At 35.2% G+C, this 13,221-nt stretch overlaps 1 protein-coding gene across 2 annotated transcripts in view; it reads left to right on the forward strand.

Annotated features, from left to right (window-relative positions):
- LOC121408846 (arylsulfatase A-like) overlaps positions 1–13,221 on the forward strand; it is a 44,984-nt gene that overhangs the window by 9,853 nt on the left and 21,910 nt on the right. The window contains exons 1-2 of one of the 2 annotated variants that reach the window (XM_041600516.1): positions 6,815–6,906; positions 8,243–8,460. In XM_041600516.1, coding sequence (XP_041456450.1) covers positions 6,830–6,906; positions 8,243–8,460 — 295 coding nt within the window. In that variant the 5' untranslated portion in view covers positions 6,815–6,829. Of the gene's footprint in view, positions 1–6,814; positions 6,907–8,242; positions 8,461–13,221 lie in introns of those variants that run through there. The other variant, XM_041600515.1, reaches the window with a different exon arrangement.

Here is a 13,221-nt window from a genome sequence, read left to right on the forward strand (position 1 = left end):
TTAATTGGGTGTTCATGGTATTGATAAGTTGAGTTGGATCAGGATTAGAAAGAAAAATACTGGTGTCGTCTGCAAATAATATGTAATTTAATAAGGTTGAACATTTTGGCAAGTCGTTTATATAAATAAAAAACAGAAGGGGACCAAGTATAGAGCCCTGGGGCACTCCACATCTTACTGTATTATATTTTGATTCCATACCATCTATAACTGTATATTGTTGTCGTTCATACAAATAACTTCGAAACCAGTTTAAAACAATACCTCTGATCCCATAGTAATGCAATTTATGAAATAAAATTGAGTGATCTATAATGTCAAAAGCTTTTGACAAATCAATAAAAACTGTTAATGTATATTCTTTCCTTTCTATTGCTTGCGTAATTTTATGAATCAATTCCAATATTGCAGAAGATGTGGAGTGCCCACATCTAAAACCAAACTGAGTACAGAAAAGAACTTGGAGTTTATCAAAAAAAGAAACAACTCTATTATACATACATCTTTCTAGTATTTTAGCAAATATTGAGAGTACAGAGATTGGTCTATAATTATTAAGTTCACTCGTATCACCTTTTTTGTAAATTGGTGTTACTCTGGCTATTTTCATTAAGTCAGGATATTTGCCAGTAGATATACTACAGTTAAAAATATGACTAAGATTTTCACAAATGACTGGTAAACGAATGATTTTCTTGACAACTTTGATACCTATAGAATCATGACCAGAACTTGTATTGCTTTTCATTTTTAAAACTATATCAATTATTTCACTTGGTTTTATTGGTTTGAGATATAACGATTCCAAATTGGGGTCATCTAGATAAGAAGCAAAATTAGTATTAGAATTGTTAAATTGTTGATAAGACAATTTAGTACCAATTGTAGCAAAAAAATCATTAAAGGCATTTGCAATTGTTTTTTTATTAGTTACAATTTCACCATTCAGTTTTACAGAATTAATACTTGAAGATGAGCTTTTGTTTTTTCCCAAAATTGTATTAATACATTGCCAAGTCTTTCTTGTGTTGTCTTTGAAATCATTGAATTTCTTGAAATAAAAATTACTCTTAGCTTGTCTAAGCTTTAAGGTTACATAATTTCTGAATCTGTTATATGCTTTCTCACGATACTGTGTAGGATATTGTAAAAACTTTTTATAAAGTTCTGATTTTTTTTCAACCCCCGAGCCGAGTCAATGTGTAAACACGGTAAGAATATACTTTATTATCTACAAAATGTTTATATAATAACGTTATTATTTCATAATTTTCATGCTGCTGAAGTGCATTGACTCTGTCTGATATGAAATAATCTGAAAGTGATAATTAGCTGAAACTCTGTTGTCTTGAATAACATTGATTCTACCAATTCTAGGCATACTTTTCACATGATATTAATACTTTATCTATTGCCTCTACTAGATATTTTCAGTTTTTAAGTTTTCAAAAAATGTAGTCATTACTCATACTCATTACAATAACCTGTTCTTATATACATAGTGGAATATAGAGGATTGTGGTGAAACTGGAAGATCAGATTTACTAAAAATTTGGCAATTTTCACAAGAATTTTTTACTGTCAGATTTAATAATAATAGTTGGATTTTTAAAGCACGTTTTGTCTGATGGGGATACAGAACGCTGCTATTATTACCCTGGCTTTAGCTGCACTGCCCATATACATGTAGGTGCTCAAGCATTTGAGGAATTTCTTCCTACTGGATACCCATTCATCTCACCTGGGTTGAGTGCAGCACAATGTGGGTAAATTTCTTGCTGAAGGAAAACACCCATTGAATGGGAATCGAACCTATACCCAATGGATGGGAATCGGACCCACGTTCCTCAGATTGGAAGACAAGCGTCGTAACCACCACTCCACAACGCCCCCACATGAGAGATTTGATGAGATCACACTCTCAGCTTATATATAGCTGAAATGTGTAAATACTGTGAAAGCTAAAAAGTGCACCAAAGTGATGAGGTACTTGTAATTCAGGTTTAGGAGACAAAAGAAGAATGGGATGATGGGTGTCCAAGTTGACTTGATGAGGACAAGAAGAAGAGGAGATGTCTCTTCCCAACTTGCACAGACGAAATATCTTGTCTACTCATCTACTCTGATGAGCATTGTTTTATCACATGACATGGTTGTTTGTTATGCTCGAGATCCTCTTGCCTCTCAACAGATTATGTCATACATGTTGTATATCAAGTCAATGCCATTCCCTGCCAAATATGAAAACTTGAAATATGAAGCTGTTCCATATGCCTGCCTCAGTCATCATCAACACCTTCAATCAAATGGCGATAACCTTCAAAACGATGGCATGTTGTCACAAGGGTAATAATGATGTTTTCATGTCTTCCAAAGTGATGTTGATTTTAGTTGGAACCAATGTGATGGGTAAATTGCCAAATCATCTACTGCCATCTCATCCACTCACCACATGGTTTAGCTTTATTAAGTGTAATGCCATTCCGTCCATCAACATTTCGTCTAACAACAATTTGGTCCATTAACCATTTGGTCCAATCACCACTTTGTCTAATCACCATTTTGTCTTCATGTATGACCATTTCGTCTCATAACCATTTGGTCTAATATCCATTTCATTTTCATTCATTTCGCCCAACAAACACTTAGTCCAGTTACACCAAATGGTATATAGACTAATGGCTATTGGACCAACTGGTTAAAAGACGGAATGGCATTAGCCTAAATGAAAGTAGAACATGTGGGGAGTTAAAGAACTGATGGTAGACCAAATGATAGTAGACGAGTTGGCAATTGGACGAATTGGCATTAGACGAATTGGAAATAAACCATGTGATGTTGGATCACATTGTGTGGCACTTACATTGTAGACTGTAAATTTAATTTGTGAGAAAATTTGATTTGCTGAAGTGACAGATGGTGCAGTAAAGACCTTTTCTTCATGTTTCAATTTTATTAAGTGGTGTATTTTCTTTGGAGGTCCATAGATACAGACCCGAGAGCTTCTGCTAAGCTAAAATTTCCAGAGAGCAAAGATTTTGTTGAACTGTTAAGTGTAAAGTAGGCCTTCATACATGATTTACTTAGCCTCATACTTTTACATCAAAATTTTTCATCCGACAACAAAAAAATGTGATAATCATGGTACCTTTGGCTTATTTCTATAATATCTTAAATTAATTTTGAGTGGGAAGTACATGTATAGTGTGTTTTGATAAGATCTTTGATTACATTGTGTATTCCCTCATAGCTGTGAGAAAATTCTTGTTTGCCTGATCCAAAATCAAGGTGTATTCATACCTACTTGATTATAAAAATACATGTTAATTGGAAAAACTTTTCAAACTGCAGCCCCCCCCCCCATCTGACTGAACTAGACAGATTTTATTAGTTAAGAGCTACATGTAGAAACAAACCTTGGTTTATTTCCAATTTGTCCACTAACCATTTCATAAAACCAGTTGGTCCAATAGCTACTTACATGTAGTCGATTAACCATTTGATCTAAGTGGACTAAGTGTTAATTGTGGAAAATGAATTAAAATGAAATGGATATTAGATGAAATGATGATCGGACCAAATGGTTGTTAGACAAAATGTTGATGGACGGAATGGCATTAGACTAAGTACAGACCATGTCGTGAGTGGATGAGTTGGCAGTAGACGAATTTGCAATTTACCCAAACCTTGTGCATCCCCTTACAAAAGGTGCACATTTTCCTTGTCACATATCATATCTCAAACTCATATAATTTGCTTTCACACTGCTCCGATTATTTTTAAGTTGGAATTATTTTGTTTAAGAGATGTACTTACAAGTACTTTCAAAAGTGGAAAATACCTTGTGTTTTCTGCTCGCCCTCACAGAAATTCCAAGCTCGCGGCCAACCACAATAACTAGCTAGCAGCAAGCTAATAACTAGCGAGCGGATGCATGTAGCTTTATAAGTTTGTAAAAAGCAGGCATAGAAATGAGCCAAATTTTATGGTTTGCTACATGTAGCTTTCAATTACTTAATAAGTAAGCAACCAGCCAGTCATTAGCTACATGTACTATGCTAGCTTATACCAGCTTGAAGCACATTTAAATGCAGAACAGGGGCCCGTTGCATAAAAATTTTTACCTGAGAAAACTCTGGTTGTTTTTACCGGGGTTTTTGCCCTGTGTAAAAGTCAATGGCAGAAATCAGACTAACCTTAGTTTTCAGTTTTTACCAGAGTTTTCTCAGGTAAAAAGTTTTATGCTACAGGCCCCTGGTCACCTGATTGGAAATTTGATCAGATACTTTCTGAGATTGGGTGGGTATGAAAAGCACCCCTTCAGGCCTTTTGAAATCTTTGAATGTTGTTGTATGAACTTCAAAGGAAAATAAAGGAAGGAAAGTTATCAAAGGATTACGCCTACTTTTCCCCTTTTGAATTATGGCCTATTTTTTAATCTCATGTTTTTTTGAGCTGCTTAAGTTACAAAAATATACAAAACGCACATGATTTACAGTGTGTTCAGATACTGAATATATGAATCTCAATAACAAAACAACCCATAAGCTGATGATGAACTCAGAATTATTGTGAGTGATTAGAAAAACTGTCATATACTATGCATGAGAAATTCCCTCTGCATATGTTGTTAATGTCGCTTCCGACCCTCAGCATGCATGATCAAGCCCTTATACCTAGGAGGGATTGCCACTATATTGGCTGTATAAATGCTTGACCACAATAATGTGTAAAAAGTTTGGAGAGAAAATGTATCTTCAGAAAATGATGCAAAAATGTGACTTTAAAAGCCAAGGTAAATTTCGGAGTTTATTATCACATATTTGGTATTTGTTCTTCAAACTTTTGGTCTGGTTTGGTGCAACTATAAGAAATCTTTGATATAAAATATTTGACAAGTGTGCACAGCAGAGGGAGTGGATGGGCTTATTTCTGTATAATTGAGCCCCCCTTTTTAAAGACAAATGAAACAAGCATAACACTGAAGATTTCATCAAAATCGGATTTAAAATAAGAAAATTATGATGTTTAAAAGTTTCCTTTATTTTTCACAAAACAGTAATATGCACAACTCAGTGACATGCAAGTGAGACAGTCAATGATGTCCCTCATTCATTATTTATTTTTTTATTGTTTGAATTATACATTATCAATTTTTTTTTTACACATTTGACAGTAAGGACCAACCTTACTGAAATATATAGTATTAAACAATGCTAATTCCACATGTTCAGGGAGAAATTGGTTGTTGTTTCACTTGACAATGAGGAGAAAATTTGAATTATTTCAATAGAACTTCATACTGACCAGGATGTGCATATAACTGTTTTGTGAAATTATAAAGCAAAACTTTAAAATGTCATAACTTTTTTTATTTCACATCCGATTTTGATGAAATTTCCAGTGTTTGCTTGTTGGATTTTTAGTTTCTTATTCAAATAAACTTTTTATTGGGGTGGACTTGTCCTTTAAATACCAAAATTTCCAGACATACATGTCTTTCCCCATTTTAAACAGTTCCCTCAGAAAAAAAATCAAGGCTCACTGATTTCTGTTCTTATTTATCCCTCATAGTTGAACATGTATATTTTGAGGAATGTATGCCTAATTCCTCCTTCTTTCATCACTTCTGGGGCTTGGGAAAGAAAAATATCTCCTCCCCAATTTTTTAGACCCTTTGTGGTAAGTGACAAGAGGCAAGCTTGAAATGTTTGCATGATTTCACACTCACACACATACACCCACACACTCAGAGGGGGTGCCGGGTGAGGGTGGGGGATGTGGGTCCCAGTAGTAGTGGTAGTGGTGGTGGAGGGGGGGGTATTGTATGAATCAAATTATTTACTGGTAATAACCCATTGGATATATTTTCTCTCAATTTTTGTCAACAATGACACTTCTATAGCTACGTATACAATGTATAAAATGTGATTGAGCAGCACCTGGCTGCAGGCATGATACTAGTTCTCATTTTATGATGCAGTACGTGTTTTTAAAAGTTGTTGCATCAATCTCTTGTCAATTTGTGGAAAACTATTTCCCACTGACATCTTACTTGTAAGTTGAATCACCTTGCTTCAACTTACTCAGAATATTGAGACCTGGGACCCAGTTCTCATCTACATTTTAAACTGGTTTCCTCCAAGCCAGGTTATAGGAAACCAGTTTAGAAAATCGCATTGCTAGTGTTCTCATAACCATCTCCTGACCGGTTCCCATAGCCAATTCACGTAAGGGGTCTTGTTGGTAATGTTCATGAACTCAACACAGTGTACTGAGTAGCGTGCCCAACATTCATACCCTATCCTTACATGCTAAGATGGCATTCCCGATCATTATACTGGTTTCCACTATTTTTTAGTTTAAGAAAGTAGATGCAAATGGTGACTGAGAGGGTTGCTGGCAAATACAGGTTCACAAAATTATTATGGTCCGAAGGACTCTTTGCTTCTGGCCATTCTGATTTAATTTTACCAAGTCTTCCATAATTTGCAGTAATCTACTAGAGAGAAATAGAATGTATCCTGTTTGAAAAGAGCAAATGGGGAAAATACAATATTCCTTGTGTTGTAATCATGTGTTAATAATACAGGTTCTGGGTCTGACCTCAAGTCATTTGAAATAATTTGCTGTAGCATGAGAGATAGTGGAGATAGGATTCAAGTCTATTCATTGCAGCCTTCACCTGAAATAGATACGGTAAACAGGATCAGTCAGTTGTGACAAATTGACTATTGTCCCAGTTTCCCTTCATTTCCTCCATGCAAACTTGACTTACAAATCAAAGATTTCAGGGTGATAGATCGGATTAGAGCGGCTTAGTGAATGCATGGCCCATATCCCTTGGCCAGGCTTGCAGCAAGAGAAACAGCAGTACCCAAACATCAAATTTCTATTCATATTCAGGTCAGAATCCTGGCTTTTAACTTTGAGGGTAAATGATGTCTTTGGGAGCTTAAGTTGGTGATATATCTGGGCTTAACTGGGGTAATTTTCCCTTTCATGTTGTTGATTTATCATCCCTATCGCCTCAAGGCATGAAATGAGATGAAGCAACAATATACTTTAGGTGTCGACTACATGTTTGCAAGTAATTGATTCTGTCAATACCATTCAATTACCTTTGTCACAGATGCCACTTCGGCTCTGCTTGGCCATTTTTCAGAACACAAGGAGGTTGTTAACCTACGCTAAAGTACACTGAACACATACATTTCAGAGGCTAGCAAAACTGAATTTTACAACTATAAATAGGGGATTTCATTTTCAGAGTGGAGTAATGGGAGATAATCCTTTATCATCTCAAAGGGTAATGAATGCCTGAACGTTGTATTTAATTTATTATGATGTCTTGCAAAAGTGAAGAAAGAGACTGAAATATCACATGAACATGCTATTTTGATGTGGGAGTCATACTGACTGAGAAAAAGAAACACAATATGGATGACTTTTTTTGCCAGCCATTGGGTTGAAAAGTGGATGCTGTAAATTTGTATCATTGGGACAGACTTATAAACTGTTCAGTAGTAGCCCATATGGTAATGAACAACTTTCATTTACTCTGTTCCAATTCACAAGCTGGAAAAAAGAAATCCTTTTAGTAAAGATATCCAATATGCCATTGCCTCTGTTTTAGGAGGTTTACAATGTCTTCCTCTATTTTTCTATAGCCCTCACCATTAAATGGTTATGACTACATGGACAGATCAGGATTCAGGAGGAAATCCAGTATTTACCCTTTTTTCAAAATAAAATACAATATTGAAACATACAATATCATTCAATATAAACAAATAAAGAGAGGATTATGATTGAGGGGTAACTGCTAATGAATCTGTAGCAGGCATTCCTGTCAAAGTCTTCTTCAAAAGATGCAATCTTTGTATTGCTATTCCTTGAAGTTAGGTTGATTAGACCCTACATCGTATTGGACAGATCAGTCATGCCATTAGGCAACATGATTGGCCATCTACCAATCTGCAGATGGCAGACCATGCATTGTACAGTATTGAGGTACATGTACTTTACTAAAAGTCTGTGCCATGTCTTTCATGAGGGATCCAGCTTTAAAGGTTCTAAGCCTCTTGTCCGCATTCCCTACTGTTATACGACAACAATATAAGGATTCATGATGAAAAAATGATTGCATGATTCCTATTGGAAAAGAAAATGGGACTCTGACTTTTGATGATGCATCTTAAGAGATATTTATAAAATTTAAAGAAATTATCTCTCTTTGCAGAGCTGCTCTTCTTACCGGCCGCTACCACATGCGATCTGGGATCTATCCTGGTGTCTTCAATGTCACATCGTCTGGAGGCCTTCCACACCGTGAGGAAACCATCGCAGAAATGGTCAAGGGGCGTGGCTACTACACAGCTATGGTTGGCAAGTGGCATCTCGGTGTGGGGCGTGAAGGGAGGTACCTCCCACCCGCCCATGGTTTTGACGAGTTCTTAGGTAGGTTTCTTTTGCTTCCTCATGATATTAAAGAATAAGTTCAAAGAATCATCTGAGCTCTGATATAAGCATGAATTTTGAAATGTGCAGTCATGCGTATAGCTGAAAGTTACAATCTTGTTTTAGCTTTATGAACACATGTGTAAGATATTGATATCTGAGCCAATATGTCATTTGAAATGACATAAGCTTTAAAATTCATTGTCAGTTACCATGGCAACCTTAACGGCCAGTGATAACAAAGGTATTCAACTTCTCATATTGGTTACCATCGATGTTGATGGTAAGATTTTTGCCTGCATAACAGAGCGAGAATATAGGCCCCGCTTTTCCAACGGCTGCGGTGGTGGCGGCGTCCTCAACATTGAAATCTTAACCAAGATTAAGTTTTTGAAATGTCATCAGAACTTAAAAAAGTATATGGACTTGGATCACGAAACTTGGACATAAGGGTAATTGAGTGTTACTTAACATGCTGTATGAGTTTCAGGTCACATGACCAAAGTCAAAGGTCATTTAGGGTCAAGGAACTTAAATCTGTAGAACATGTTGGGGAATCAATATTGAAATCTTAACCAAGGTTAAGTTTTTGAAATGTCGTCATAACTTAGAAAGAGTATGGACTAGTTCATGAAACATAAGGGTAATAGTGTGTCACTGAAGATCTTGCCTGAGTTTCAGGTCACCTGACCAAGGTCAAATGTCACTTAGGATCAACAAACTTGGGCCATGATGGGGGTACTTGTGGAATAGTCATCATAACTTTTACATTTTTTTAAATCTAGTTTACGAAACTTGGACATAAGAGCCATCAAGTATCCCTGAACATCCTGTGGAGTTTCAGGTCAGATGACCAAGATCAAAGGTCACTTAGGGTCAATTTGGTAATGTTGGGGCTATTTGTGGAATTGCCATAACTTTAAAAGTTTATGCATCTAGCTCATGAAACATAGACATTAAAAATAAGGGTAATCAAGTACTACATGTCTGAATTATCATTTTGCACATATTTTTAGGTCACATGATCATGGTCATAGGTCATTTGGGTCAATGGACATAGTATTTTATTATCATATGAATGTTTTCTTTGTGAATAATTATTCAATAGCTGTTTTCAGATCAGCACTGCTGCTATATCAAATCGCATAATGCAGGCGAGACTGCTAGAGGCGCTCCACTTGATGAGTTACAAGATGGATTGAAAGTAGCCCACCGATTCTTGATATTTATTGCTTTTTTTTTTTTACTTTGTTACAGAAAATATGAAATCAAATATTAAAAGGTTTTCTAAATCAAATATTTTACCAAGTTACCATATGGCTGATAACAAATCCTTGATAGTTAATCCTAGTATGTTAATTGTGCAGTATCTATGCATTGTAATGTCTGTTACTTTCAAGCCCTGAGGTGCCTCTGTAAATGTTTTTTCTGCTTCTTTCTCCTCCAAAAGTTCAGTAATCCCAAGTGATTACGTGAACTCTTGAGGCTTCAACTAAACCCTGTTGGTATGTGAGCAGTAGACTATTAATCATCCTCAATTTAGAGTTTGCTAAACAAAATTAGGTTGGAATGTCTCTCTGCTCTCACAATGGTCCTGTGATACCAACCCAGTTCTCCACAATGGAAATGTCTTGACAGAAAGAGTGATGGATAGTTAGTTAGTACAGGGGGTTTCGTATTTAGGTCCGTAAAAACATTTTTTTGATCATTAAAGCATTTAAAGCTACAGACACTATTTTCCTAACTAAGGATTCCTATACAATTTTCAAGGTTACATGAGGTATACAGATAATTCCTTTATAATAGTTTATGACAATAAGCATTATGTAAAATGACTTCTCTGCTTAACTGTCATTTTGGAAACCCAGAATGGTGTTTCTTGCATTCTGCATTTACCCCTTTATTTAACAGTGATAGACTTCTTCCAATTGACAGTCCATATAGTTCCACTTCCAAAAATGAAAGTTGTATGATAGGAAGGCCTATTTGAATAGGTTTTAACACATCGTTAGATAAAGTGAGTTTTTGAATATCATATTATTTGTTTTTTTTTCTTGAATTCCTGACCCGATCCTTCAGTGATATATGCATGTAATATACATGTGTTTTCTTAACAATGTCAAAAAGAGAAAAGGATTCCTTTGGGTTCAGAGGTGGTCAATAATATGGCTCTTATTGTTGACTTATGTCACAATTGCAACATGAAAATTCTTCATTATATTTCAGTAGTCTCAAATAACTTTATTACATTAAAAAAAGTTTTCCTTTGAAGATACCTATTAGGCGTAGGCCTATTCAAACCAATTCGAGCACCAGAATGCCTGGACAAGAAATTGCTTCAAAATACCCAATAATTAATTTTCATATTCACACCGACCAGAAGCACATGGGTATTAAAGTCCTTGGAAGGTTTTTGACATGCGCAGTATGGTCTGATTAGAAGGCGAGGTGCGTAATTTAAAAGCAGTAGTTCGGCAGCGCACGTAGATCAGGCTGTTGAGTTCTCGTTATTTCCTTTTACACTGTGTGAATACCTGTGATCCTGGAAAAGTCCTTGCGAATGTGGATATTTTCAATCAGGAATATTACAAGTATTTACTTTTGCAGCATCGGCAGAAATACCTGGTATTTTCTAATTGGGGTAGATCAGTATAAATTTCCCAACCAGAGAACACCTTGTATTCTTGAACCTCCAGTCAGTCATAATACACCAATTGTAGCAGTATTTCAAGACTCAATGAAATATTTTGAAAATCCATTACTTGAATCACCTGCTGAAAATTAATTAAATCCAATCTGATTGCATTTCTTTTATTTTTGTGCAAAAAAACGAAGTATATAGCAAAAATGAATTTTTTACATGTCTAAAATCTATATCAGGGCTCGACATTAGCAGTGGCCCGGTGGCCCGGGGCAACCAAAAATGAGAGTCGGGCCACCAAAATTTTGTAAAAGCCAACACTTGGTGGCCCGGTTGGGCTACCAAAGTTTTGATAAATTGTTATGTTTTCTATTGTTTTAGGGCCACCAAAAATATGAAATTGATGATTTTGGTAGATTGTTTGGGCCACCAAGAAAAAAGTTAGTGTGGAGCCTTGTCTATATTATACAGTTCATTTGAACTTCCAATTTTATGAGAATTATTTTCAACAATTTAGGATTCGCCGTTAAAATAGTTCTCTAATCAACATTAATTTGAACACTTCAGCCCCTGGATTTTAGTTTTAATTTTAAAGTTCAAGTTTAATTCATAGCATTAATGAATAAAATGAAATTATCATCATCATTATTATTATGTTATTTGGCACTTTTTAATGAAAAATCTGACAGTATGTACAATGCAAGCAAAATAATAATACATTGAATGAAAATATTTCTAGAATCTTGCTCACCCTACCTTGGAACATGAAACTTGAAATATGTTTTTGTGTTGTGGATCTATAATTCTTTTTAAGCTAAATAGTAAATTGTCGGCAGCAAAGTTTGTCGTTTTATTAAAGAATACCATGGTATGCAAATAATGAAATGCATATTAATGAAATAAATGGATGTGCTTAGATGTTTTGTCAGTTTTTACGAATCCTATCATTGAACTTAGTCTTTTCATGCCAAAATGGTTACGAGCTACTTTAGAATCTCTTTCGGGAGGACAATACCAACTCTGCATTCACAAGGCAGGGCTTCCCAGACTGAGAAATCTGTGCATTGCCATCTTAGGGAGCCTTTTTTTGTGATTTTAGTATGACATCTTTCTCAGAACGCCTTACATATACAATATTGTCCTTTGCACATTGCATGTAATCAAATCATATCATAAATGATATTTGAGCGTAAATATGACATCATGATGAAATCGGAGCAGAAAATGAAAATTAGAAAAAAAAGTTTCAATTTCACTCCGTTTTGGCTAAAATACATTGGAGAATAACAAATGCTGTCCTATAGAAAGTTCTGTTGTAAATATCAAGGTCTTTCCCCATTTGATAGGCTAAATTGAATACACCCTTGGGATAATGAGGATACATCCGTTCATGGCTTATATAGGGATACAAACCTTGGCTCATATAGGAGTACACTCCTTTGATAATATGGATGCATCCCTGTGATAATTAAAGGTCAAGTTCACCTTAGAAAAAGGTTGATTTGAATCAATATGGGAAAAATCAGACAAGCATTATGCTGAAAATTTCATCAAAATTGGATGTAAAATAAGAAAGTTATGACATTTTAAAGTTCTGCTTATTTTTCACAAAATAGTTATATGTACAATTTAAGCCACATGCAAACGAGAGAATCAATGATGTCCCTCACTCACTATTTCTTTTGTTTTTCATTGTTCGAATTATACATTATTCAAATTTTTGCAGATTTGACAATGAGGACCAACGTTTATACTGAACCATGAAATGTTAACCTGTGGTAATTCAACATGTTCAGGGAGAAATAAAACTTTGTTTCACAGGACAATGAGGGAAAAATTTGAATATTTCATATATTGAAATACAAAAGAAATAGTGAGTGGGTGATGTCATCAGTTCCCTCATTTGCATACCGACCAGGATATGCATATAACCGTTTTTCTGAAGTTTAGCGAAATTTTGAAATATAACTTTTTTAATTTACATGTACATCCAATTTTAATGAAATATTCAGTGTTAGGCTTGTTGGATTTTTTTCTTTTTATTCAAATCAACTTTTTGTTGGGGTTGGACTTGTCCTTTAAATAGGGTTATACCCCTGGGCTAAACTCCTTAGCTAATA

This window comes from Lytechinus variegatus, chromosome 2 (assembly GCF_018143015.1).
Source record: "Lytechinus variegatus isolate NC3 chromosome 2, Lvar_3.0, whole genome shotgun sequence".
In the NCBI taxonomy this organism is placed as follows: Eukaryota; Metazoa; Echinodermata; class Echinoidea; order Temnopleuroida; family Toxopneustidae; genus Lytechinus; species Lytechinus variegatus.